At 35.5% G+C, this 27,594-nt stretch overlaps 1 protein-coding gene across 18 annotated transcripts in view; it reads right to left on the bottom strand.

Moving 5' to 3' along the window:
* Window positions 1-1,345: 1,345 nt before the first annotated feature.
* Window positions 1,346-27,594, bottom strand: part of SLIT2 (slit guidance ligand 2) — a 266,529-nt gene continuing 240,280 nt past the window's right edge. For 9 of the 18 annotated variants that reach the window (XM_055700664.1, XM_055700661.1, XM_055700670.1 and 6 more), the window contains 8 exons: window positions 24,660-24,753; window positions 22,625-22,762; window positions 22,291-22,531; window positions 21,811-21,941; window positions 14,449-14,603; window positions 9,165-9,453; window positions 4,538-4,749; window positions 1,495-3,454 (listed from right to left, as the gene is read on the bottom strand). In XM_055700664.1, coding sequence (XP_055556639.1) covers window positions 3,213-3,454; window positions 4,538-4,749; window positions 9,165-9,453; window positions 14,449-14,603; window positions 21,811-21,941; window positions 22,291-22,531; window positions 22,625-22,762; window positions 24,660-24,753 — 1,502 coding nt within the window. In that variant the 3' untranslated portion in view covers window positions 1,495-3,212. Of the gene's footprint in view, window positions 3,455-4,109; window positions 4,199-4,537; window positions 4,750-9,164; window positions 9,454-14,448; window positions 14,604-21,810; window positions 21,942-22,290; window positions 22,532-22,624; window positions 22,763-24,659; window positions 26,357-27,594 lie in introns of those variants that run through there. The other 9 variants (XM_055700674.1, XM_055700667.1, XM_055700669.1 and 6 more) reach the window with 7 other exon arrangements.

The following is a 27,594-nucleotide window of genomic DNA, read 5'->3' on the forward strand; positions in this document are numbered from 1 at the left end:
CAGCTTTTAAGAATATTGGCAGAAAATGACGGCATTGTCAAGTTTCAGTTTTCTTGGTTCCTAATTAAAAAAGAATTTGAATTGTACGTAGTGCTAACTCAAAGGGAGCAACTTGGTCACCGTACTGATTTGTATCCTTCAGACCCAATGGTTTTTATGCATTCGATTCAATACATTCAAAGCAGACTGCATGAGTGATTCCTCTCATACATTCTCTCCTCTGACCCTAGGAGAGAAACCTAATCCCCGAGCGCTGTGTTAAAAGGTGTATAACATGTTTTTGAATGAAGACCTACGTGTCTGGAGTGTTCTGCACTGAACTAAATTCTCCACTGGTTAGCTATGTTTAAAGCTACAGTTCCCTCAGATCCCCATTTCTCTTTTGGCGAATGTAAGCAGAAGGCAGCCTATTACAGCAATATAACGAGAAACTTGATTTAGGCAAAAAGGTTTCAGGGTGACTCATCTCACTGAGAAAAGTTCTCTCGTCATGCAGAGTAACACACCTTGTTGGTGCTGAAGGACTTCCAGTGGTGAGAATACAGGGCTGCTCGGGTTTTTAAGGTGTGAGCTGAGTCACTGTTTTATGTAGGTGCCTTATATTCCTCCAGAGGGGTAGGTGCCAAAGTTGTTTTTTGTTGGGGTTTGGGTTTTTTTTTGGTTTGGTTTGGTTTGTTTGTTGGGGTTTTTCTGTTGTTTTGTTTTCTTTTTTGTTTGCTGGGGTTTTCTTTTTTTGTTTGTTTGTTTTTTGTTTTAAGTTTTTGTTTGGTTCTGCTTAAAGACCACAAAAAGGCCCTGTCTTGCTGGCCTCAGGATCCCCAGTAGCTGCTAGCATTGCCTGAATACAGCGCAAAATTCCTTTTTCTCTGTCAGTATGAGGACAGAGCAGTCCAACTCCAGATACTTGGTACAGGGATTTTGATCATACACAGAAAAATAATACTGTTTCACCAAGAATGCTATGTAAGTACTGTTATGCAAAAATGCCTTTTTTTTCCTCAAAGCTACCCGTATTTACAGAAGAATATTTAGAAGTCATACAAACTGCAAAGGTGGCCTCACGCCAAAGGCTGTTTCATTGCACATTCAGACAAATTCTAAAGCAGACTAAGTAAAATAAATACAGAATTTTCTGTAAAAATTATATTACAGAAGAGAAACCTGCTTAAGTATCATCCCATCCAATTGCTTAAATTTCAAATACTTAGTCCAAGATTAGTGACAATTAATCCCTCTGAAGAATCAAATTACTTGCTAAAAGAGCTGTCAAATTGTCGTTTGGATAACCATTAAAATATTAGGAGAGATTCAGTTTGCCTTTTCATGCAGTGTACTTATAAGAAGCCTTTCGTTAATTTTGGTATGAGTTCAGCTGTGTTTGTAATGAGCCAACATTTTCAGATGTCACCGCCTGTAGGTGTAATAATCCCAAGTTAATTCCTTCTTCAGATTTTCAGCAATGAATACACTAGATCTAGGGTTGGGTTTTATTCTGGTTTTTACCAAATATTCTATGCAACTACAAATGTTTAATTAAAGGCTGATAGACAATTTAAACTTCTCAGAAGAATACAAATAAAAGATGTTAATGAAGTAAATATCTGTTTAATTTACAAACATCAGTAGCATTACTGATATCAGTCCAAATAAGACAAAGCACACTGCATTACACATGTACATCTAACTTTTTTGTAAAAAAAATAATAAAATAAAATTGAAAAACATCTGCATTTTTACAGGGTACCCTGGGTTTTACTGAAAGAAGAACACAACCCACTATTGATTACCAATTCTACATTATAATTTAGCAGCAACATGTTAACGTGGGGAACATTAGGGCAGTGAAGTAGTTTTATTATTTGGGGAAAGTCACAGTTCTTGATAGCACAGCCTTTTTTTTTTTTTCTTTTTTATAAAAAAGGTAAAGAGCTCCATGGGAATATTAATTTATAAAGATCTACCTTCTAATGTCATTTTCTACATGCCACCTTATTTTCTGTAAGTACTGTATATAGGGAAAATCAACTTCTCTACAATTGCCACCTAGTGTAAAAACATTTTCTGTCATACATTATGGGTTCTTGGAAGGTGTCCTGAATATCTGCTGTACGTGAAAACTGCAGATTGTCATCACTTTCAGATTCAGTGACACCAAGTGGTCAGATTCTAAGGAAAAGAAAAAAGGAAGGGGAAGGAGAGGAAAAAGACCGAAAACATTTACCCCAAGACGACATGCTACGTTAGTTCTATTGCAAAAAATCCTGATTTTTAAGTCCTTTAAAAAAAAATACAAAAATACTGGGACAAATATAAATTAATATATATTAAAGCATTGAAAAACAGTAAAAGGGATCGCCTAAAGGGGTTAAGTACAATGTACTTTGATACAATAAATATTTCTCAATGAAACTGAATACTGTATAGAGTTGTTTAGAACTCATAGAAACAGAAATCCATATTATTACTAATTTATCCATCAATAATCTATTTTTATCATCCCCAAACATTTATATTACAAAAAATTAATACTGGAAAAGGGTAGATAAACACTTTTTTATGCTTCTTTTCCTAACATGCTGACATAAAAGTATACATCATCAGGAGATTTCAGGATTATAGTATATTCTCATATCTCCCATTTCCCATCCGTTAAATGGGACCCCATCTTCTCAAGATGCTTAATAATTCCAAAAGATAAAACGTATTTCATACAATTGTTATTTCTGCATAATCTGATTCTTTTCACTTGTAATGCTTCCTCATCCATAGGTAAGTGATTGGTATGGTCTGCCAAGCCAATAAAATATACCGATACGAAAGTGAAAAAACAAGCCTTATGTTCTGGTCAATATTTCACCTCTGAGCTGTTAAGCTGAAAGTCACATGTGTATAGTGTCAGTGTATCTTCAGCATGTTATAAAGAAGAATCCATGTTAAAAGCAGTTAAAAGTTTCCCATCTCTGTTGCAATGTTACCAGGTCTTTTTTTTTTTTTTTTTTTTTTTTTCTTCAAAGCTCCTCTTGGTTATGAGAAGTCTCAGTTCAAGCACTTGAATCTTTTCAAATGAAGAAAAAGTCTTTATTCTCATAATAAAAATAAGTCTGTTCTGTATTTTACAATATATTTCAAATATTTCCACTATGAAGCATTAATTAGTCCGACACGGTCAATAAGTATACAACATTTTCAAAAGACAAGTGTGACAGGGACACTTAGGAGAGACAATTTGTACAGCCACACTTCACCACTTTTTCAACCTCGTCCACAAATGATGACCCATCAGTGCATTCAAAAGAGTATTTCCGTCTCTTGCTTCTTAGTGGTCCACAGCACTGCCCGGTTGAACATCCTCCTTTACATTCTAGTCTCGATACCTTCTTGGTCGTCTGGCACGCAGCATACCCTTGCTGCTTTTGGTAGTAATCTCGGATTCGTTCCCCTCGACAAGAGATTTCTGCAGAAAACAGTATTTAAAATAAGAGATGCACTTTTGAGACACAGGTCAAAGAATCGTTGATGTCGCTAAGGAAGATGCTGTGTTTCTAATTGCAGTTGGGATTGGTGTTTTAAAGTTTGACTCGGCCTCTCTATTAGAAACTAGTGGTTCTACGAAACATAATTTGATTAATGCTGAGCTTTATTTCCTATACCTCCTATTCTCAGTAAAGGTTGTATTATGTGTAGTAAACCATAAATACAAGGCTATTACAATGACAAGAAAATTGGAAGCTTAAATCTTTTCCTGTTTTATAAAAATACACATCTTCTATTCCTACATTGCTTGCAGCTGGTTCTATTTACCATAGTGAAATGTTTCAGAGAGCATGCAATTTAATTTATTAGACCTGGAGTTTAATATTATTCAAACTCTTATTTAAAACAAGTTACAGTCCACTAACTTCATAAATTACTAAGGTATAAAACCAGCTAAAAATAAGACATCTGTTAGAAGTTCCACAACCATATTCTTCTATTCTATTCACATCTATGTACAATACAAAATAAATGCCATCTGGGGTAAGGGAAAGAGAGGGAGGGGGAGAGCTTTGATAGGCAAAGGACAAAGAAAAAGGTAGGGGGAAAAGTCATCCTGTTTTCATCCATCTCACCTGCATAATTCGCTGTGATAAATCAGTTGAAGCTGAGAGGTCAAAAGTAGAGTTTGTGATAAAACTAGGAGCAGAATCATTGGATTTGGCTTCTCAGTTGCAGAAGGCAGAGAAACAATAAATACAGAAAGATACAGCAGGTAAAAGGTAACAGTTAAATATAGTAAAAATGTGTTTTTGAATAAAGGTAAAAAAGAGAAATGTTTTCAAAGCAAAACATTTGATGAAAAAATCCTCAAAATGTAAACAAATTCATGGGAAAAGTTTGATTTTTCTCTCACTGAGATAAATTCTTATGGTAAAAAAAAAAGCAACAAATGTGTGTGTTGTGGGGAAAAAAAATTGGTAATGTTTTTGGCTGTTCATGTTTTAATAAAAAAACCCTCTTTTCTAAGACCAAAACAACAACATTAACATATTTTTTTTACCTTTATCACAGCTGTCCCCCGTGTATCCACTGCTGCATTCGCAATATGGTTTCCCAAGTCCTGAAAGCCTGCATTTGCCATGTTTACACCTGATGGATTGGCAGGGGTTAAACAGCATTTCCTCTTCATCACAGAGGACTCCCCCATGTCCCTGCAGGCATTTACAACTGTATGAAAATGCATTGATCGGCAAGCAGGTACCATGCACACATCTACAGGGGAAACAAGCCCAAGAGAATAAAAATAAATTATTCATCAAAGTTCAGGCTAAGCAACATTAACTACAAATACTTTGGACTGTACTCAGAAGAAATTGCTTTTGTTTCTAATGGACTTTTTCAGTGAGATGCAGTGAAGTGGTTTATAATTGGTATGCAGGTTTACACAGAACAAGCTGCAGTACAGAGCTCTATCTCACCAGAAAACAGCCACTGTAGATGTGTTATGGAAGACTTTTATAGGCCAGTTATTAAACCCAACATTTCCTGGCTACCGAAATTTTCAGCATGCTTTTGAGAAGAATACAGCAAAATCAAGCCCAAATGTAACCCAGTGGAATTAAGTAGAGAAAAAGGATACTCCACCTGAAATTCTGGTTCTTGTATCATTTGAAAAAAAACATATTGTTACTCATGAAGTATGAGGCTCCCAGCACAAAGACAGGTCAGGCACTTCCTAACTGACACTTTATGACCAAAGCAATAGCAGTTTCAAAACTGAAGACATGCTCCCCCTTCAAACATATTAGTCTGCATTACCAACTGCTAGTAGTGTGGTCATAGAATCTGTGAGGCAGGTCTTCACGTCACTGAAAGCCATCTGCATTCATCTGGTACCCATGCAGAAACTCACACTAAATAAGGTTACTTATTATCAGGTCTCACCCAAGTGATTAAACTAGCTGCTCTCAGTTGATCTTTGGTAAACATTTATGGTAGGCTCAAATCTTGCTGTTACGACAAAAAAGGCTGTGAGTTAAGCTGCATCTGCTAAGTTCTGATGTACAGTAGTATGGGAACACCTAGCTGGTCTTCCCTTGAGAGAGAGGTGGTGTTTCCCAAAAGGAGGATATTTAATTATTCCTAGGTGGAAGCTGAAGATTAGGGCAATTCGTCTTCTGAAAACATCACCAATGACTTGGAATAAAATCACTTCCTTTTGTTCATTTATTTGGTGGCTCAGGGTCAGTAACTTTCTTCCTAGAAATAATGTTATTAACTGTTGTCTTGATAGACAAGTATCCTATCTATGTAGTGTTTCCTAGGGAGACCACAGTGAAGATTACCCTGTAGGGAGGAATGCAATCCTGATGTTCAAGGTCTCCCTTCCTAATGTTTCTCCTGTCTGTGTTGTAAGACCTCTGAGCCCACAACCTCCTTAGTAGGTTACAGCAGCCACCTAAATAAATATATAAGTAAATGAATAGCTTTAGATTAAAAAAAATATATATAATCCCCATTCTATCTAAAATAAAATCCTTTGTTTCGATGCCGTCAGTTTCAATTTCAGTTCCATCCCTGGAAGTGTTCAAGGCCAGGCTGGACGGGGCTTTGAGCAACCTGGTCTAGTGTAAGGTGTCCCTGCCCATGGCAGGGGGGTTGGAACTAGGTGATGTTTAAGTTCCCTTTTCACCCAAACTATGATCCTATGAATTTGAAGATAGCAAAAATTCATATAAAACTGCATTTCATAGTAAAAGAAGAGTTCTGTTAAGAACAACATCTCATTTTGAAATTTTTTTAGAGAACAAAGTCTGTATTTCTGGAAACTTTGCTTTTTACTCTACTCCTTCAGTGGAGTAAGATATTTGATAAAACTGAAAAGAATGCATAACAGTTTTTAACTTTGGCAAACTTGCATCAACTATTTAAAACTGTTTCATTTCATATATATCACCAAATTCCACTCATCAATGAAATCTACATTACGCTTCTCCATCTGTACCATTAATTCTGTGCAAATGCCTTAGGCATGATGTAACTTGGAAGAAAAACAGTGCAGGAAGTCAGTCTCATCACAGGATATTTAAATGGAAGGCACAACACATAGCCTCCATTCACAAACCCAGTTTGAGATTAAAAACTACAAATATAAAACTTAAATAATAGTTTAAGCACCTCCAAGTTCCCTGTTATGCAAGAGTCTTTATTTCTGAAGCAACTATGTTCCCTAAAAAATTTCATCTTGTTCCTGTGGTTGAAGTCTGATATTCCAGGACTGTTAGATTAAGCAACTCAAAATTGAAGGCTTAGACAGCATCACAGGGCAGATGGCTTTTGTTTCTTTTATGTTCAGCATTTGATCTATTCTCCATTTACAAAAACCTAGTTTTAGGACATCTGATCTATGAAGTTACTCAGGTGACGCTGACATCACGTCATACCCTATACAGGCTGTTTTAGATATCAAAGCAGTCTGTGTCAGGGTCTTTGGTAAAGTTCTGCTTGACTTAGAAGATAATTAAATCTTAGATTATGCCAACTCTTATACTTTTGCTCCCACTCATTCTTTGAAGCCCTAAATTTCATCTTCAGACTGTACTGAAAGGAACATCAGGCTAAGTGCAAACTTGGGCACAGTTTCATCTTATCTAATTTTAGGTACCTATGTCAGGCACTCAAGTTAGATGTGTAACTGCCATAAGCTCCCCACAAAGTCATGGAGAGAAATGAGCTCTTCCAGAGGGTAATTAGACCACTTGAGGTCTAATTTACTCTTTAGAAATTTTTAGAAATTTACTGACTATACAGCAGACTTTGGTCACTAAGTTCCTAAGTCAAGCACCTGGATTTAGGTAAAATAAATGTAAGCCTTATGCCTTTTCACAGTGTGCAGGGATTGCTGAAAGATCCCCTGCATTTTCAAAACAGAGATCATGACTACTCTGCTTCTCAGATAAAAGTGGAATGTTATACTGTATTAGATGGGCAAAATGCATCTATTCAATAGACTGATTTTAGAGATTAATCAAGAAATACAGAATCAAAATACCCAGGAACTAAAGAACAAAAACCCCCACCTTCACTCCAGATAAACAATTTTGATTTGGTTTTCTTTCCTAAAAGCTCACAGCACTGTCTACAGCTGAAACAAACCCAATACTTTCAAGAGCTTACAAAATACTAATGTTGTGCTCACTTAATTCTCCCTCCGATATGCCTGTATCTGATACTTGCCAAGTTTTCTAATCTACTGCAAAAAGCACTCTGTTTGGGTGCTGATGTGTGTAGTTATGAGAACCTATACAGAATCTAATTTTTCAAGGACACTTCAAAGAAATTCTTTGGCTTTTCTTATTATAGAACTTGGTGGTTCAGTTCCATGTTATTTTTGACTCCTCAAGTATAGACCTCACATTTGTATTTTTTAATCTGCTGTGACCTCCTTTATGTCTTAACTTACTGTGAAAAGAGGACAGGATAAGAAAAAGACCCACAAACAATGAAATGCTATAATGATATTCCTCAAAAATTCACTGCTGTAGCTTTGGGAAGAGTTCAAAACTTAATAGTACTGAGAGTCCATAGCCAATGTAAAGAATGCTAACTGCACTGTAAGACATGGTAACTGGTGTATAAAGCTGTAAAGGGTCAGACTCTACACCCACACTATGTGAAAAGATCACTTAAACATCATTTTATATGTGAATTGAAAATCATCTTATTAGAATCTCTTAAGCAAACTCAGGCCACTGATCCTCAAAAGTCACACCAGAGCCCTGAAAAAGCAGCAGCCAAAAGATCCAAGCAGGCTTTCTTTACTCTTAAAAAAAAAAAAAAATACATATATATACACACACACATTTGCCGAACTGTAGAACTGTAGTAAGGACAGTGGTAAGGGCAAACAGAATGACATTTTGTTGCCCATGACCAATAAATTCTGGAAAACTTTGAACTTCTGAAGTTTCTGACCTTCTTGTGCTGGGAGAACATGAGACAAAAAATTGAATCTGTCTCTATAGTAGATTTTAAAGATGAATACATATAGATATTGATACTCTCATATATACATATCTTTTGCTGTCCCTCTACACTTATACAAATGACCCTCTCTAAAACCATACATAAAATGTCCAACCTAAAATGTTCTAGTCAAATCAGCAAAAAGAATTAATACACAGAGACTTAAACAGAAGTTTACCATAAAGGTAGAAATCTGTTTTCCTGCTAAAACCTGGGGTACTGTAAAAATATAAAAATATTACATATATGTATTGTATCAAGTTTTTAAAACACAATAGAGAATAAGAATTGTATTTTGTCATTTTATACAATTATAAATAAGCAAACAGATTTTTTTCCATTTGCAACTTCTTTTAAATGATTTTTGTACCAAGTGTCATACCAACACTTGCATCAATATAACTCATTACAGACCCATACAGAGTGTGTAAGAGCACTTCCCAGGCTTGAGGCAGAACTTCAGTGAGATGTGTGTATCTGCTCCCCTGAACTGGGGCTTTTTAGTCATTAAGAATATACTTTAACCTGGACACTGTTTTCACTTTTACATGCCCAGGATATTTTGTTTCTTGCTGAAAAAAGTGTGAACTTCTATGAAAAAATACACAACAGGGGATGTATATGCATATTATACTACTGTTCTGTTTTGAGGAAGGACATACTTATTTCCAAGACATGGGTCATTAGTTTGTTGATCACAGAGGGGTCCAGTCCATCCTCCTTCGCACTCACAGGAAAAGCCTGACTGGCTGGTAGCATGGCATGTTCCATGCACGCAAACTTTCTTATGACAAGGCTCGCAGCCTGGCAGAATTCCCACTTGTAGTGGCACATTTCTGAAGTCCTGGAGTTCGCTGTTGATATATAGATTACGGATGCAACCATGGAAGCTGGTGCCGTTCTGTCCTGGAGACTGGCGTAAAGCTGCTATGTTATTTTTCACAGGCATACCTAGGAAATTAATAATAGCAAATAATCAGTGTAATCTTTGGTAAAACTTTCTGCACCATTTTATCTATTTTTAAAACATTTTTAAAGAAATATTTCTTCTTCATCAATTTTTCTTAGCTATTCAGCCTACAACCATGAGCAATGATCTAGTATTTGAAAATTATTCTGGTTGCCAAGCATGCATGTAAAACAGCTCCAAACCCTTAAGTCTCTAGGTCCAGCTAAAGAGATGTATATAGGACTTCACATAGGAAGGTCACAATGTGAAGAGGTTCAGACACACGCCTGGTTTTGACCTAATGCAAAGTCCAGTACTTTCTGAATCTTGGTAACACAAAAGCTGTTGAAATTTTGCAGCTGACAGATGATTTTTTGTAAGCTGCTAAGGTACGCAAATGCAGAACATTTAGCAGGACCAGCTCATCAATTTGGAGTTGGAATACATATTTCAAATATGAAAATTTGCTAGTGAAAATACTTGGAAAGATAAGCTCAACAGAATGAAGATCCATTAAAAAAAAAACCACATTAATAAAAAAGCCACTCAGAGTTTGCCATTATAATGTAAAACAAAGGTAGTAAATAATAATTCAACATTAACGTACTTATGTGTAGATATTTCTAGATAGTGCAAATGCCCCTGATGTTGACCATTTTCAAAATAATTCCTCTGTTGTAGTCTATAATTGTTACAAGTGTAATTAGGTATAAGTGATGCAGTTATCCTGCTGTGATCAGTTAATCATTTAAGACTAATTCAGACAAACATTACTATTAAATATTGTTTTCATGTAAAAATAAGTTTCTTCTACTCCTACCTCATGCTTTTCTTTTTCTTAACTTATTGCCAACATATTGGTTTATATTAGTTAGTTCTTAAGATATTACATTCAAATAATGAATACAAAAATGCCTAAATACCTCCTGAGACTACTAAATAAAGGAAATCAAAGCATACTGAGCATTAGAAAAGGATCTGTTTACTTGAAAATATATATGCTTATTAGCTGTACAGGTTTATTCCCAGGCAAAATTAACAATTTTCATTCTGGTACTTAGATAGCAACAGAAAGGAGTAATGTTCTGCATAGTTGCTCCTTAACCATGTAAGTTGATACTTGTAATGGTTTTATATAGTTACTCTGACCAGTTAAGTGTAATGCAGAAGTGCTATGCATCCTAATGAAGTAGACCTGTCTTTCATGTAGAGGTTATTGTAATTTCATTTGTGCTAAGCTTCAGTGATTATAGAAACGAACAATACTGCACCCACACTGCTGAAGAGCATAATCGTCGTTGATCCTATCAGCTAAGTATAGGACTATTATATTAAAGGATTCAGACAGCAAACAATCATTATTTTCAATTTCCTCAAAAATATTTGCCATATTCTCAAAATCCAGAGACAAGGAACAGTCATCAGAACCTCTTCACCATGATTTCTCCCTTGAAAGCAACACTCAGCAAAAAACGTTTAGGCAATGTGGCTTAAGATCTCTAATAGCAGAATAGATCCACTGCAAAAATAAAAGCTGAATAAAACTAAGTACACCAATGCAACACTAAACTAGATGTTATACTTGTAAAGGTCAGCAAATTTATAGATATGATTTCTGGGAACCGTATAAGCATGTATGAAATCAGATAATATAATATATCTCCCATATGATTTGGGGAATTTTTGTCTATAATCTCTAATATGGAAGACATTTGGAAACACAATGCAAGCATATAAATAAGCTTTTACCCTATCCACTTTTTGCTGCTTCTAGCAAGTTACCAAATGTTACAAGACTTAGTGTGTGCAAAACCTGCTTATATTCTTTAGCAATATTTCTTAGATAATTATTAGATAAAGGTTCTTTATCAGTTAAGAAAGAACTGCTATAGAAATGATGCAGACAAATATTTCAGCTCTGTTTTCAGGAAGGTAAGAAAGTTCCCACTCTGCTTTAAGCTTTTGGTCACTGAACTTGACTGCAGGTAAATTAACAAATTACTACTCAAGGAGGTAAATGGTAGGACACCTATTAAATAACGGTCATACAATAAAACTGGCAAAATTAATATCTCATTCTAGAAGCTGCTACAACAGAGCAGGCACAAATGAAAAGCAGCTGATGTCCTACCTGTCTCAGAAATAGTGACTTCCATGAAACAAGGTGCCACTCAGCTAGTAAAATATGCTCTACAATTTCTGAGAGAAGAGTGTGAGGTATCAGTGTATGACCCCTTTGAAGAGTTGTTGAGAAGAAACAGACTGTGCCTTAAGACTTATAGAAAGCCATGGTCTTTCAATAAGTCTCACTGAAATCTGTTATAGAAAGACTGAATATCTAGAGTGTGTTTTCTGACCACACAAGAGAGCCATACAGTTGGGAAAAGGTCAAAAACAACAACAAAAGGAGTATTAATCAATTAGGGCAATTTCTATAAAAATAAAGTTAAATTTCCTGTTTCAGACCAACGCAAATATTGTGAGCCAAGAATAACTTTGTTTTAAATAAAAAGGTGGGGGTGGGGCGGGGTGGGGGAGTTGGGGGGAAGCAGAGAGAGAGGGAGAACACCATACAAGGGCTTACTGTCAAGTCTGAATTTCATTCTGCCAGCTGAGGTGATGCTTACCAGAAATGCCATTTTAGCAGGAAGGTGATAAGAGTAAGTGTAAGCTACATGATGATATAGGTGTCAAAGTAAGACTCTGGCAAAGATAAAAATACTACATAAAATCCTAGTGAGAATTTGAGTTCTTAACTGATGAAAATGTGTGATCAAATTCTAGATACAGCTGGATAAGAAAAAATTGAATGAATCTCAAAAAGATGGGTAATATAAAGCTACAAGAGTGGAAGTGTCTCAAGGGTTTTAAAGATCATAAATAGATAAACATAGACAAAGAACAGAAAAGTTTAAGACCTGAATATCAACCTACTGGTTTCTTTACTTTGTTTTGTAATAACGTGTTTCTAATAATGGTTTTCATTCTGTTTTAGACAACATTTTCTATGACAGCAGAAACAATTGTCTGCTTGGAGCCTGAATGTGAAGAGTTGACATAGACGGAACACAGGATCTATCTAAAAAGACTCCTGTTCTTCGGAATCAAATCACTAAAGGAAAGGATTATTTCCAAAAAATATTTCTTCTGATACTTCAAAATGAGGATGCAGGTTAGGATGATTCTCCTAATGGAGACACAGATCTGCAAGGTGAAGCAGCAAGGATATGTCACAAATCAACAGGTATTAGTACTGCATAGAATAAATGATTATAGTTAGCAGTCTAGCCTCATTTTATCAAAAGATGCCCATTACAGACAGAGGGATCATTCTGCACTAAGCTTAGGTTTCAAGTAGCAAAATTGGCCTTAGCAGCCATTAAATAACAAACTGATGTTGGCAAGATAAGTAAGCTAGTAGACAGTGTCTTATTAGAATCTATAATCTAAAAAAGCCCATCATTCCTTCCAGAAAATGTGGCATAGGACACTATGGAAACGACAGAAGTGACACACATGAAAAAATGTAGATAGGCTTCCAAAAGGCAATCCTCCTTTGAAGATTCATGATATGAAGCAATTTTAAAGGCAGCTCTTACATTTCATAATTTTAATTCTTTTCTCTGCTGGTATGGGGCTGATGACTAATGTTGAATGCTATCTTGTACTTCCTCCCATCTTAGATGGGAGATGGCAACGACAAAATCTGAAATGATCTGACAAAAAAACTTTGGTGTTTCAAGGGAATACATTGGGGATTTTCAGAGACAAAAGTCAACTTACCCCACACCACTTGTAACTGAGGCACTTGTTATACTAGTTTTGTAGGAGAAATAGACTATTCTTGATCAGTATCAGAGAGGCTTCCTGATTTTTTTCCCATTAGAGACATATCTAAGCAACTACCCTGAGCTTTTCTGTATATTTAGAAAGAGGATAAATAGCAACCTAACTAGAGAAAATAGGCATCTCATGAACGTGCTACTGGTAGCATAGTTTTTTGCAAGGTAGCAAGATGCTCAAGTCTGAAAAACTTAGACAAAAAAACAGTTCTTAAGAATTTGTTGAAAAAGAAAGTAGATATTTTTACAGAAAGAACAGATCAGAAGGGGACTCTTTACATGCCTCCTATAAGACTATAAGGTTAAACTAAGTAGAAGATGAAGACGCGTAGAAGATCAGTAGTATTTAAAAACCATGATGAATCTCTGACCACTAAGAAATTAGACTTGCTACCAAGGACAGTAAGAAGGCACAAAATGGTGGCTGGTTTCTTACTTTTACCTACATTATGTGGGCCCATCAGATATTCAACAGAAACTGCTGATTGAAACAATGGGCTTGAATCCGTAGTTCTACAGAATAAACTGCAGCAAATAATCAAAAATTTTTCACATAGTTTATCTCCACAGTTACCTACTACTGGTTTTACTGAAACATTTTTTTCTTCTTAAAACAAACAAGAAACCCCAACAACACTGCCACATACTGTGAGGCAACTGTCCAGCTGGTTGCCTTCTTACCTAATGTCATAAATTCTATTAGCCTTAAGTAATAAGATCTCCAGACATAAATTATACTTCATGGTTTTATACCTTGCTATCATTTCCTGCAGATACCTGTACAGTGAAATAGAGAGATAAAACAGGATCGAAACAGAATGCTGTAATTCTACACTTTCCAAATAGGCATTACTGAATCTTCAAATAGCTAAACAATTGTAAACACACTTTTCAGTATAATAAAAAGCTTCATAACAGTAGAAAATTACAGAATTTTACAGTAGCCATCAAATATCCATTCTGATAAAAAAGCAACAGGTATAGTTTAAGGATATAGTATTTGTTAGAATTTAATCTACTGAGATTAACTGCTGGAGTTTCATCTAAAGGTATTGTCTCAATAAATGAGTCTTTTACCATGCGCTTATTAGCACGTTACCAGAGTAAATTAGCTATGAAACCATTAGTAAGTAAGAAGCAGTAAGATCCTCTTACCTCCTACATAGAGCGGAGAATCAAAATTCAGAGTGGATTGCTTGGACAAATTGGTAATTATCTTGGGGCTTCCTCCATCAATGGATAAGGACAGAATTTGATCCATAGCTAGGAGCTCCACAATGTGGAAATTGCCATCATTAATAGTTTCCACACTGCAAAATAAATATTAATATTAATTTTAGAAGGTTGATGGTCTGGTTAGAACAGTTTTTGAACTTCTTCCCATTTAAGAGTTCACGCAGCTTCAGAACAGAACTTCTCCAGGAGTGCAGTCTCCTGAAAAGTAGATTTTAAGGAAGGACATGCATGTACGCTTAATGGCTAACACAATATAATACCCCTTCAGTAACACTTGATTAATAATATCTATTGTAAATTAATAGCCCTTTTTCAACCAATGTTATTCCTCATCAAATAATGAACTGTATAAATATAGATGATATTCTAAACATCAATTGATGTTTACTAGATGATTGTTGACTAGGCAGGAAGCTGAACACAAAAATGTTTGTAGTTCTGCAACAATGATTACAGGGCTGGAGCACCTCTCCTATGAAGACAGGCTGAGAGAGTTGGGGTTGTTCAGCCTGGAGAAGAGAGGGCTCCAGGGAGATCCTATAGAGGCCTTCCAGTACCTGAAGGGGGCCTACAAGAAAGATGGAGAGGGACTTTTTACCAGGGCCTGTAGTGATAGGACAAGAGGTAACTTTTAAACCAAAAGAGGGTAGATTTAGATTAGATTGAATCTATAAAGAATAAAAATTAGATAAATCTATGAAGACTAAAATTAGAATCTATAAAGTAAAAGATGATGACATAAAGAAAATCTTTAATATGAGGGTGGTGAAACACTGGGACAGGTTGCAAGAGAAGTTGTAGTTGCCCCATCATTGGAAATATTCAAGGTCAGGCTGGATGGGGCTTTGCGCAACCTAATCTAGTGGAAGATGTCCCTGCCCACAGCAAAGTGAGTGGAACTAGATTATCATTAAAGGTCCCTTCCAACGTAAACTATTCTATGATTCTAATGTTATTTCAAGATCTTACTTGCATATGTGTGTGTGGGGGGGTGTCTCCTACATGTTGCATAGTATTGGGTTTACATATTTTGCAAATGTGAAGGCCTGAGTTGACTCCAGTGATATAGAAACCTACTATTTAATTGAATATGGAACTGCACCTAACCTTAGTTCTAGCAGACAAAATCACATCATTGGTCCAGATAGCTCTACTTATACTAGCAATAAAGTAATTTGTTATGTTTATTAGGCATGGTTATTTCTGTGTGTTCAGCTTCTGGATAGTACAATAAATACTGTATGCTTCCCCACCCCTCCCCCTACCTATATATACTATTTCCTTCTAACTTCCCTTACTAATAAGATATGAACCTACTAGAAGGAGAATGCCTAAAGGGTGTCATGCAGAAAAGGCTTGTTTCAAGCATGGTGCTTTTGCTGTGTAAGGACAAGCCTACACATGCTACTAAGTACAACAAATGGTTGCCTGTGCTTACCACCAGCCTTAGTGGCTACAGAGCAAATGTTTAAGTGCAGAGTAAACAGCCTGCACTTGAACACAGTTTAAGTACGTAAGAGAAAGAAGAATATTATTATTCAGTTCTGGGACTGAATATATCATTGTACTTAAATTACTTCTACCCTGTTTTCCACTGGAGAATTAAGAGCTGAATGTATGGCTGCACGGATGTTATGACAATGAGATGTAGTCCAGAGACCAGACATTATAACCATACCCATGAGAGCCTTTATTTGCTTCAGGGCACCATCAAATAAGTGAGCTTAAGCCTTTGCAAAAAGTTATTTAAATGAAGTGATTGTATGATAGCCTGAGATGGACTGAACAGTCATACAGTCAGTTATGTCTTCTCATTAGGAAAGCAGTATAGCTGAAAGGGATTAGTTTCCTAAATCTCAAGGCAAAAATCAAGCAAATTACCTTATAACATCCTTAGCAATGCTTTAATTAACCTAACTGCTTTTCTCCTGAAACAGACCAGAAGCATTCACATGGTCAGTTATAGCTGTGACACGTTAAATAGCTTCTCAGCTATTTATTACTAACTCTAACTATGTGGACAGGCTCAGCTCAATATGGATAAAAGATCTGAATAGCAGCACGCATGCTTAACATACTCAGCTATGTGAAAGCGCAGACACTGGCAGAATAAACACTTTGTGGGAGTGGGCAGGAGAGGGATCGCAAGGTTGTATGGGGAGGAAGGAAAAGGTCATCATTCCCAACGAGTAAGGTCTAATCAAGGTATTAAGAGGTTTGTTTGCTGTGATCAAGCAATCAGACTAGTGCCAGGATTCACTTGACACATTTCAACAAATCCTGTATCAAAATGCATATGACTTCTTGACTTGAGTAAGCAAGAAAACGTAATATTATGTTCTTGTTCCAAGGAAACTTGCATTATTTTACAATTTTTCAGCCTTTCACAGAATAGTATTTAAATTTATGACAGCAACACAGAACATGCATTTTCATAGCAAGAGGTCATTCCAGGGATGAATGAAACATAATGCGTAAAGGGAATGCGTCTTTTTTAAGGGTGATTATTAAAAGCTTCTAGTTTAAACTGGTTTACTGGTAAAAATTTACTGCAGAGAGAGGAGCCTTCCTAGGTAAGGGTGATTTAAATTAAAGGGGAAACAAACAGAAGGCATATATGTGCAATATTTCCTGCCAATGCACTTACATTACTTCTAGCCCATTTCCCATTGGGAGAAATGAGAGCGGAATGCATAGATCCTAATGAAAAGCTGTAAGGAAAACTAATTCAAGGCTTTTCAAACTCTGTAGAAGAAAAATGATTTGGGAAGGAATATTCCCGTATTTCCAATAAATATATGATGAAAACTAGTTTAAAGAATGAAAAAGTTTGGGGTATTTTTGTGTAAACATCATTTAACTTTTAAAAATGGATGTCCCGACAGAACAAACTCAAGTGGATCAACTTTTCCCAAATAACTTTCTCCAATGAATTAATTTTCTTTATTGGTATTGGCACTGCCAACATCACATCTTGTTACTCAGATTGACTGATGAGTGGTTTTGGGATGATGGTTCTTTTGGAAGCCAGTTCCTATTGGTAAATCAGTTCTCATTCACTCCACAGCTAGAATGCCGTTGCTTTTGAGTCTCCATATTTATCATGATTAAATCATATGTTTGTAACTTTGTTTTGTTGCTACTGCAAGCACCTCTGTAGGCTTTACAGCTCCCATTTGACTCCTTTTCAACATACCATTTCTTGACTGCCATTTTTATTATAAAACTTCTTTTTGAATCTCTCTATTGGAGTTTTGTTTTAAGTATTGGCCTCTTTTTCAGGCACCTCATCACTGTTTTGTGGAGCACAACTTGTCTTGCTTTTCTTCCTACACTATCCATGAATCTTCACTTCCTTAATGAAATCTGTAAATGTCTTGATAAACTTCTCCATTTTTTAAATTTCCTTTCTGTCCTTCTCACTGTAAGCAACTTCCCACCTTAGTTTTCAAACTATCTACCCTGCTACCAAATCGTTATTAACCTCATTGTTAAAAATTATGAGTTAAAAACGCTCTTTTGTCTTCCTGATATCTCCCTGATAAAACAAAACACATTAACTTGTTTGATTATATAATTCATTACGTTTTTTTCCTGGATCTGGCTCGGATGGAGTTAATATTCTTCATAATAGCTGATATGGTGCTGTGTTTTAGATTTGTGACCAAACCAATGCTGATAATACACCAATGTTTTAGCTGTTGCTGAATAACATTTGCATGCTGTCAAGGCCTCTGTTTCTCACTCTGCCCCTGCAGTGAATAGATTAGTGGTGTGCATGAGGTTAGGAGAGGACACAACCGGGCAGATGACCCACAACAACCAAAGAGATGTTCCATATCATATAATATTATGCTCAGTAGCAAAATGGAGAGGAGGGGGGAGTTTAGGTAGGTTAGCCATCTTTTCCTTGGGAACTGGCTAAGCATTGGTCTACCTATGTGAGATAGGGAGTGACTGCAATTGCAGCATTTGTTTTGTTTTCTTTCTTCCTCCACTTTTCCTTTGGTTATTAAACTAGTTTTATCTCATCCCATGATTTTTTGACTTCTACTCTTCCCTTTCTCTTTCCTTGTCCCACTGCGGGTGGAAGGGGAGGTGAATGAGTGTCAGTGTGGTGCTTAGCCGCCTACTGGGGTTAACCCACAACACTATTTCACAATATTATTTTAGCTGTTTAGAATTCTAGTAAGCTTCAACTGTTCCTTTTAAAATTTTCCACACCAAATGGTTCCTGAAATGGATTTTTATTTTTCTAAACAGACCAGATAGTTTCGCAAGTGAACACACACACTCCTATCTCTTATGCTTCTATTAACTCTGCTTTGCAGGTCATGAGATTTGGCAGTGAGCTGGCACCATGTCTACCCATTTCTCATCCTGAAAATCGACTAAGGCAAGGTGTTAAAATCTTGAAAACATGGAAGTCTGCAGAAACTGGAGGGCTAGATCCCTAAATTCTTTATCCATGCTGACTATATTTCAACATGCAGATGATCAGCACCTTTCCTCCAGCTGTGCTTTTGGGCTGCAGTAGTATCTGCTCAATCTGGGCCTGCCCACCCATTCAAAGGGAAGGTATTGCCTTAGCTAGCTCAAGGTTACATGGACAGGGAAAGCAACTGTGTGGTTCTCATTCAGAAGAAGCAAAAGTTAGGCCTACAGAAAAAAAAGAGAAAGAGGTAGGACTGAGTAAGGTATATTTAGAATACAGCAAGACTCAGAGTAATGGATGGTAGTGGATTGTCAGGACAACAGGACTGGAAATTGAGTCAAGGAGGAGACTGAGAAGGACAAAATAGGAAAGAGGAAAAGTGAATCAGTAGGTTAATTTAGTTTATATCTGTGAGCAGTTTTTGAGCAAAGATGACCAGATCTAGCTGGCTTAAGAAAAAATGAAGGGAGGGAAGGGAGGAAAGAAACAAAATGGAAGGACTGAAAGAAGGACAGGAAACATGACAGGAAACAGCTTTAATAGGTAACAAAGGTACAGAAAGACAGCATGCAATAAATAGGTGAAAAGGTAAAAAGACCTTAAAAAGCACAGAAAATGTCACAAAGATCCTAGGAAGGTAAAACAGTAAGAACTGGAAACAGGGATGGCTGGAAACATGTTAGAAAAATTAGAATAGGTTGGAAAGGATGAAGGAATTAGAGTATAATGTGTAAAAGATCTTGTCCTACAACATACTTCTTTCTAGAACTTGAAAGAAAAATGAAATAATATCTAACTTGTACAGTGATCACTAGATGCACAAACATAGATACAAATGCGGAAATGTACACATGGCTTCCAACGTACGCACTTCTCTCAAGGGCAAAAGACTTGATTACATTGATGTCATACCATTACATGACAATTTTCAAATATCTCCTATAAAATTACCATCATGTTTATTTGAAATGAAAGGAATGATGATGATGATGATAATAATAATAACAATAATACAAGTGTGTATCTGCTTGACTAAACAACTGTGTCACCCTGTAACACTTCACTACATGACCCATCCCTTTCTTCATTGCGCCTGCATTCTCCACTTGTCACATAATTCAAAAGAACAGATCAACCATGTAGGGAAGATGCTTCTATTGTTCTGTAACACTAACCTAATTGGGACTGTTTGTTAATTGCTTATTTTGTTATTAATTCCATCTACATTTCTGGTTTTTAATTTTACCTATACAAGTATTGTTTTCCAATCAAATAAAATGGACAAGAGTGAATTACCAGTATCTGTTATATTCTAATAATATTGGAGAAAGCATTAAATTTATGAGAATGCATAAATGAATGGGAAGAAGTATTCCTGATAGTTTAAACAAATGGGAGTGAAAATAACTTGAAATTACATATGATCCTAATTCCTATTGCTTCCTATTCTGACAGCTGTACCTATCAAAATAAATATCAACAAAAATAAATGCCTGACAAAATAATCTAACTTCTTCTTTAGCACTATTCCAGATAGAAAATTAAAATAATCTTATTTTGAATTGTAGTTATCAACAAAAGTGAATATTTCATGCAATTTAAAATTTGTGGTAAATACTTTAATCTGTAAAGTAAAATCCTATTTTTAATATATGAAAATTTATAACATTAAAACCCATATACAATTTCCACATGTTAAACCATTTCATGCAATATTAAAAACGCCCTTATGAAATACATAATGGATCAGAAAATAAAAGCAACCTTAAAATGCTTATTGCAAAAGGCTATGTTTTTACTAAACAAATTTATATTGTACTTTATAGGCATGTGGTTTTTCTGTGGAATGCTTTTAGTAATCTACTAAAACCACATTTCCCTTAGTGTTATTACCTAACAAAGTTTAGTATTGTTTCACTGCTATATAAACTCAAGCTTTTGATTTTATATTGCTATTTGTGTGCAATCATTTCTAAAAATCATTTTCAATGAAATGTCCCTAATAGAATGCAGAAGGTCAGCTGCTACAAACTCCAGCAAGTAGATAAAATTTTACAACACAAAAAGTGTAAATACAGCAAAAAGGAGATTCAAGAAAAACTCATTATCACTTCCCCTTTACTTCTGAATGTATTTATAGCAACAGTAGGGCAAATCAAGGCCAAAAAGTGATGCCTGTTGTCTTTTTGATCACTCTTGCAATGTCTGTCTGCAAATTCTTGAAATGTAACATAAAACCTCCCCATAAATTCAGGTGGCATTTTTTCAGAGAACCAGAGAAATTTGACTGAAAAAACCATGAAAAATTAAGCTCCAGAAGCATATGTGGATTCTGTCTCTTAATGACTTTGGAAGCAAAAAACATTTATTTTTCAAGGGTAGTGCCTTTTTTTCAGAATCAAGTTTTTAGCTTTCTCTTCACTTGCCAGGGAAAAGTCCCACATTATATGACTGCCTAACACAGAAGAGAAGAGAAACATCCATTTGATTTCTGCTTATGCAGTATATTTCTGTACTTTACCCTGAACACTAGGAAATTATTTGGCAGTAATGACATGGAAAAAACACTACTTCCACACGTGAGCTTTACACAAATGTATAAATATTCTGCTGAAAGCTAACTTACTCAGTTTTAGTGGATCAAATAATATATTGTCTTTCAGACATATCTGCATTAGAGTTATTTTCCAAGCCAAATCATGTATTTTGGTAATAGGTTTTAGATGTCTGACAATATGTTCATTTGCATCTATTTCTTTTAAACATATATTTAAAAAATATGACTTTGATATAAGGAATTAATACATGTTTTGTTTCAGTTAAAAATTTGTTTCATCTGGGTTCACCTGTAAATAGCAGAGGCTGGATAAGATCCTGTGTCATAACTGACCCTCACTCTACCCCGGTAGAGCTCTACTGCTATACGATCCTTATCGCCTTTGTAGAGCAGGATCCCACTGTCTTCATCTGTAGCAATCTAGGTAAAAGAAAGAAACACTTAGAAAGAACTAAAAATAAATATTAAATGAAAATGCTGTATGAAATGAATCTCTGAATTTACTGCCATAGTATACGACTTCACTGTGAAATTCGTCCTTGATGGACAACCTGGAAAATATCTTTCTCTTCCTCTCAGTAAGCCCATCTACTTCAATATGAATACAGAGTTATTCCAGAGACTCTTCTAGATTTTTAGCTCAAACTGTGAAAAGCTCTTTAAGTGAGCCAATGACAACTTTGATTTTTCTTACAACTTAATTTTTCACACCATGAAAAGTAATTTACACTCTTTTCCAGATCTGAATCTGCAACACAAACAATCTTACCTGTAGAGTGATATTGGTTTGGGGGTGTATCTTAGCTGAAGGGATTTGTAGATAGGATTCTTTGTTGACGAAGTTTATACTGATCAGCTTTTCACATTTCTCACCCTGGTAGCCTGATAAACACTGACAGATTGGTTCACTTTCTTTTATGATACACTGGGCTCCATTTTGACATTCATAATTATCGCAAGGGCTGGTGCGAGGTAGAACCATTGGTGGTGAAAACTCACAAAACAAGCCACTAAATACAAACAGGAAAAATTAGTTTCCTTTTTAAAAAAGCAGCTTTGACAGAAGGCATACATGTCTGTACTGTTCTTCAGATCTTTCTCACCTGTATCCTTCTGGGCAAACACATGTATATCCATTAACTGCATCAGTGCACTGTGCTCCATTTTTACATTTGTTGTCCTGGCAGTCATCAAAGTCAGTATCGCAATGCTCACCTACATATCCAGGTGTGCAATCACATCTATCAAACAGGAAAGCAAGTGAGATAGCACAGTGCCTTTTAACAATACAGTGTGCCTATGACAAAGCTAAGGAACTACTGATGTATAAAACTCAAGAAAAAAAATGAGTTGCTGTGACTTTGTGTGTAAACACCACAGAGTTTATTCTTGTTATTATATGGGGTACCTATATATGCAATGAAAACAGATTTGCTAGTTACACATGCTTACTCATCTTCCATTACATTGAAGAATTGTTTAAAATAGAGAGCCCTCATTAATAATTTTGACAGTCTAACAATTTATGAGTAATGCAGAGTGTTACTGGATGTTGTAAGTGGTTGCAAACACTAAAAATAATCAATATGCTTAATTGCTGAAACCGAGACAAATAATCCAAGGTTTGTATTATACTGATGGATATTTTCCTTGTCAACTGAACAGCTATAAGTGGACCAATGGTCCATTTATACAGTTTAGAGGTTGTGCATAAAGTTTTCCCTCTTGACTTTTCACTAGCCTGATGTACTATAAATACTCCATGGTTAGTGAACGGAAGTCTCCAAACACATCCTCTGCCCTCCCTGAGCCCCCACTGAACTAGAAACCACATATCCTCAAGACAGTGTGTAATGGGTTTTTTGGGTTTTTTTCCTCCCCCCCCCTCCACCCCCCACCCCACAAATGTCATCGTTAATGCCAGTGGCATTTCTTAAGGGAATTCTCATAAATTAGACTGACTGAACATCCAGAACTCTGTGAAAAATGAATGGAAAATATTACAAGTTCATGCATCCACATGATTTTATTCTTTTTAAAATTAAGGTTTATGTAATCAGTTGCATCGATCCTGTGATTCCCTCCCTGGTGTTGTTTCTTTTAGTATTCAAAATTTGCTCTAAAGTGGCAAGAGTGATTTTAAATAGCTGTGTAACTTTAAGTACTTCAATCAAGTATGTCTCAATTTTTATTCAACAACATATACAAGTAAGTGAAGTGAAAAAAGAATGTAAAGCATGCTATTAAAAAGCTAAGTGAAATACATTCTTGAAGTTGCCGCATGTGCTATTTTATGATTTTAAATCTCATAAATTAACATGGAAGATTAATGAACTAGGCAGTAAAGTATAAGATGCCAAACTAGCTTTACTGAAGTGGCACGAAGAAAATAAACACAGCACACAATAACTGAAATCCAACAAGTTTTCTATTTTCCAGTTGAAAACTATCAACTTAATGTTCATTTGAATATTTAATATATTTGAATATTTTTCATGTTTTAAATAAAATGGTATTTCATAAGTAGTAGGAATGGTAATAAATAATCTGATTTTAGTACAGGAGCCTACTGTGCATAAAACAGGTGCTTATTACAACAGTTGAAAGCTGCAGGCTTCCTGTATTGACCTAAAGCCTATTAAAAACACTTTAAATTGTGCATACTAATTAATTATGATAAGGATATGATGCAATTAAAGATTAGTTTTCCTGGGGATGGACTTCTTTAGTTTATACCTTTCAGTGTATGTTCCTAATAATTTCTTTCACAATCACTTCTCAGAAAGCAGTATAATTATTCCACTTCAATTAAATGCAATTATCTTCCTACTGTCCAAGCTACTAAAAGGGTTTTGTATAGACTGTCACAAAGACTAACTGCTCTACTCTGCATTCCTATTTAAAATCTGACTGGAATTAGAACTGTTAAGGATCAGTAAAATCCAGTAAAACATATTTAAGATAATAATGTAGACCTACATGAAAATAATGGCCTATTCTGCTGTAATGCTTAGTAATAACTGAAATTATTATTTTGAAAATAGAACTTGCTTCCACTAAAACAAAAGGAAAAGCAGTTAGGCAGGAGAAAAAAAAATAGAAAATTAGATCCAGTTGGACTGGATATTTTAGACTTACTTGTATCCTTTGGGTGTCAAGATACACTTTGAGTCATGCTGGCAAGGGTTCAGGTTTTGAGCACAGAAGTCTAGTTTCTCCTCACAGAGCTCACCTGAAATACAATGTATGCTATCAATTCAATGAAAATCTCACATTGATCTGAAAGTAGCCATTTCTAGTGTAAAAGTAACTCAGTTTTTTTGTTAACACGGAAATATACATACTTCATGATATAATAATAAATACTATCTTTATAATAAACACAAATAAATAAATACGATTACATAAATAATAATGATAAATACTAATCTTTCTGATAACTCCTTTTTAAAAAAATAGTTCAATCTCAATCATCTGTCCATGGATATAAATGATAATTTTGTGAAAAAAATACTTTTTTGTTTACAATATTTATCTAGCTCTGCTGTATAGCAAAACACTAGTGATTGAATCTCTTTTCACCAGGATACACAAGGCATAAATATGCTTTTCTTTTACTTATTTCTAAGCACATTACACACAGAAATGCAAAGATTTGCACTGTAAGTAATTTATTACCTGAAAAAAGCCTGTTAATATCACTGCATGTCAATACAATTCCAGTAACTCTAAAATTTGCTTTCTACTTTTTTTTTAAATATGACTCTCCAATTTTTGCATTTGTTAATGTACCAAAATTATCTGTAATCTGTTCTGTGAAAAGAAAAAAACCCATCTGTCAAATGTCCACTCTTCCCTGCTGCTAGAAGCAGTGACTCTAAAAGTATCTGTCAAATGTCTACCCCTCCCTCCTGCTAGAAGCAGCGGCTCTAATTTCCAGCATGGGTTGTATAGTCTATAAAATATTTTAATATGGTTAAAATACTATTTTATTTACAATTTTATGACAGGGAAACACTTACAGGTGTGTAAAACTGATCAGCAATGTCTTGTTCCCTGTTTAACTAATGAGAAGATACCATAAATGGTGCACTTGCAAAATTTATCCCTGGTTTGTAAGATAGCTATACTTATTCCAGCATCCATATGAAGAATACATGTCTAATCAACAGGTATAAACCCTGTGCCTGCTGAATTCAGGGACTCACAGGTCTGTCAGACCCTAAAATTATGGAAGGAAAAATTAAGGGTTACCCCTTTCATTTGCCAAGTAATAAAACATAAGCTAGTGAGCCAAGAGAACTGTACACCAAAATAATGAAGAAAGGAGATGATACTTTCACTGCTTAAGCTGAACTTTCCTTCAAAGAGGCACAATATTTGGTGTCCCTCAGTTTTACTTATCTGAGTGTGGTAGTGTCCTGCATTGTAGTTAGCTGAAGAATCAGTATCTGCTGGAGGACAGCCTGAGGTTAAAATAACATATAATGGCTTCACCTCTTTCTTGCGACTGTTAACACAGTACTGAGGATGACAGAACCACCAGTAATATGGTATGGAGAAAGAAGGACAGACCATTTAGTGACACAATTTGGGTAGGATCAGGAACAGGTAGACTGGAAAAAGGGAGAAAGGTATAGGATAACAACATTGGGATGAAGATTTTGGGGAGAGTATATGAATGAAGATATCTTCCAGAATACACACACGTGTGTGTATGTATTAGTTCATCAGCTACTACCGTCATTAAGTAATAAGGTTTCTGCATTTTACACTGCTTCTTGCCAAGTATGTAGCACAACACAGAAGCTGTCTTGTGGCCTGCATGGGCTTCTCTGAAATTACAGAATTACACATCATAATAAATGGAAAGCAACAGTAGATGGTTAAAAGTCTATTTATCTGGTGTTTTGCTTTACAGGTTCAACAGATCCTCCAGATAAATTTGTCCTTTCCACAGCAAGTGTACTTACATACAAGTGTTTAAAACTGCATGTCCTGAACATGAAAACTGACTACCCAGGATCTGAGACATTATTTCCAGGACTTATATCTTAAGGCATGTAGAACTTATTTCAAATGATGGACAAATAAACTGAAAGAGTTTGAGAACAGTCTACATTAAAGCAAGGATAGAGAGAAAGGCAAAACTGAACTACAGCCAGAGATGGTTATGCTGGATAAAAACACATCTGAAACATGTAAGCTAAGTCTGATAAGACATGCAACTTCTACATCTTCAAAAAGGAGAGAAGCCAAAACCAGCTAGACAAGTACTTTGCAGCCATCCAAAAGATCCAGACTACTTCTACACAACTAATAAAAAAAGAAAATTGATAGCACATTACCAATTTGCCAGTAGTGCATTTTCCCTACAAAACCAAATAAAGCTTTGAGTTAACACAAGAAAATGGCCTTCAAGCACAGGCTACTTAACAGTCCTCAGGAAAACTGTCAGTACCAATGTGACTGAATGAAGATCAAATGCAGGCCACTGAAGATGACTAATACAAAGGATTTTAATTCTATCCTCAAAGCCTCTTCAAACTCTCAATGGACTTATTAGTCTGGAAATGTGCAACTGTTATGACTAGGTCAGTGCACAAAGAATCCTGAAATACCAGGGATTCTTTGCATCCCACAAGATATCAAACAAAAACCAGATCCCTTTCTCTTTTCAAAGGGTTTTGCTCAAACAAATACATCTATAAGAGGTAGTAATTCTTCACATAGCATTTAGTCACTTTGCAGAACTTGCTGTAATAGCTGAAATCTGTTTAAAGACCAGCGATGTTCAAGAGTGAGATATAAATATGGGAACAGAGAATCCAAATTTTCAGGAACATGGAGTGGAATAAGCAAAAATCACTGTTGGTTTTTTTTTTTTTTTAAACCTAGTTTGTACAGATTCGTATGGCTTAGAAATGTATAGATGTGCCTACACATATGTATATATATACACACACGTAGAAGTATCTTATTATGGCACATATTCTATATTAAATTAAATGCAGAACTTCAAAATATATGACACAACAATCACAAATAATGCTAATATGGCTGTTCAGTATTT

This window comes from Falco cherrug, chromosome 1 (genome assembly GCF_023634085.1).
Source record: "Falco cherrug isolate bFalChe1 chromosome 1, bFalChe1.pri, whole genome shotgun sequence".
Lineage (NCBI taxonomy): Eukaryota > Metazoa > Chordata > Aves > Falconiformes > Falconidae > Falco > Falco cherrug.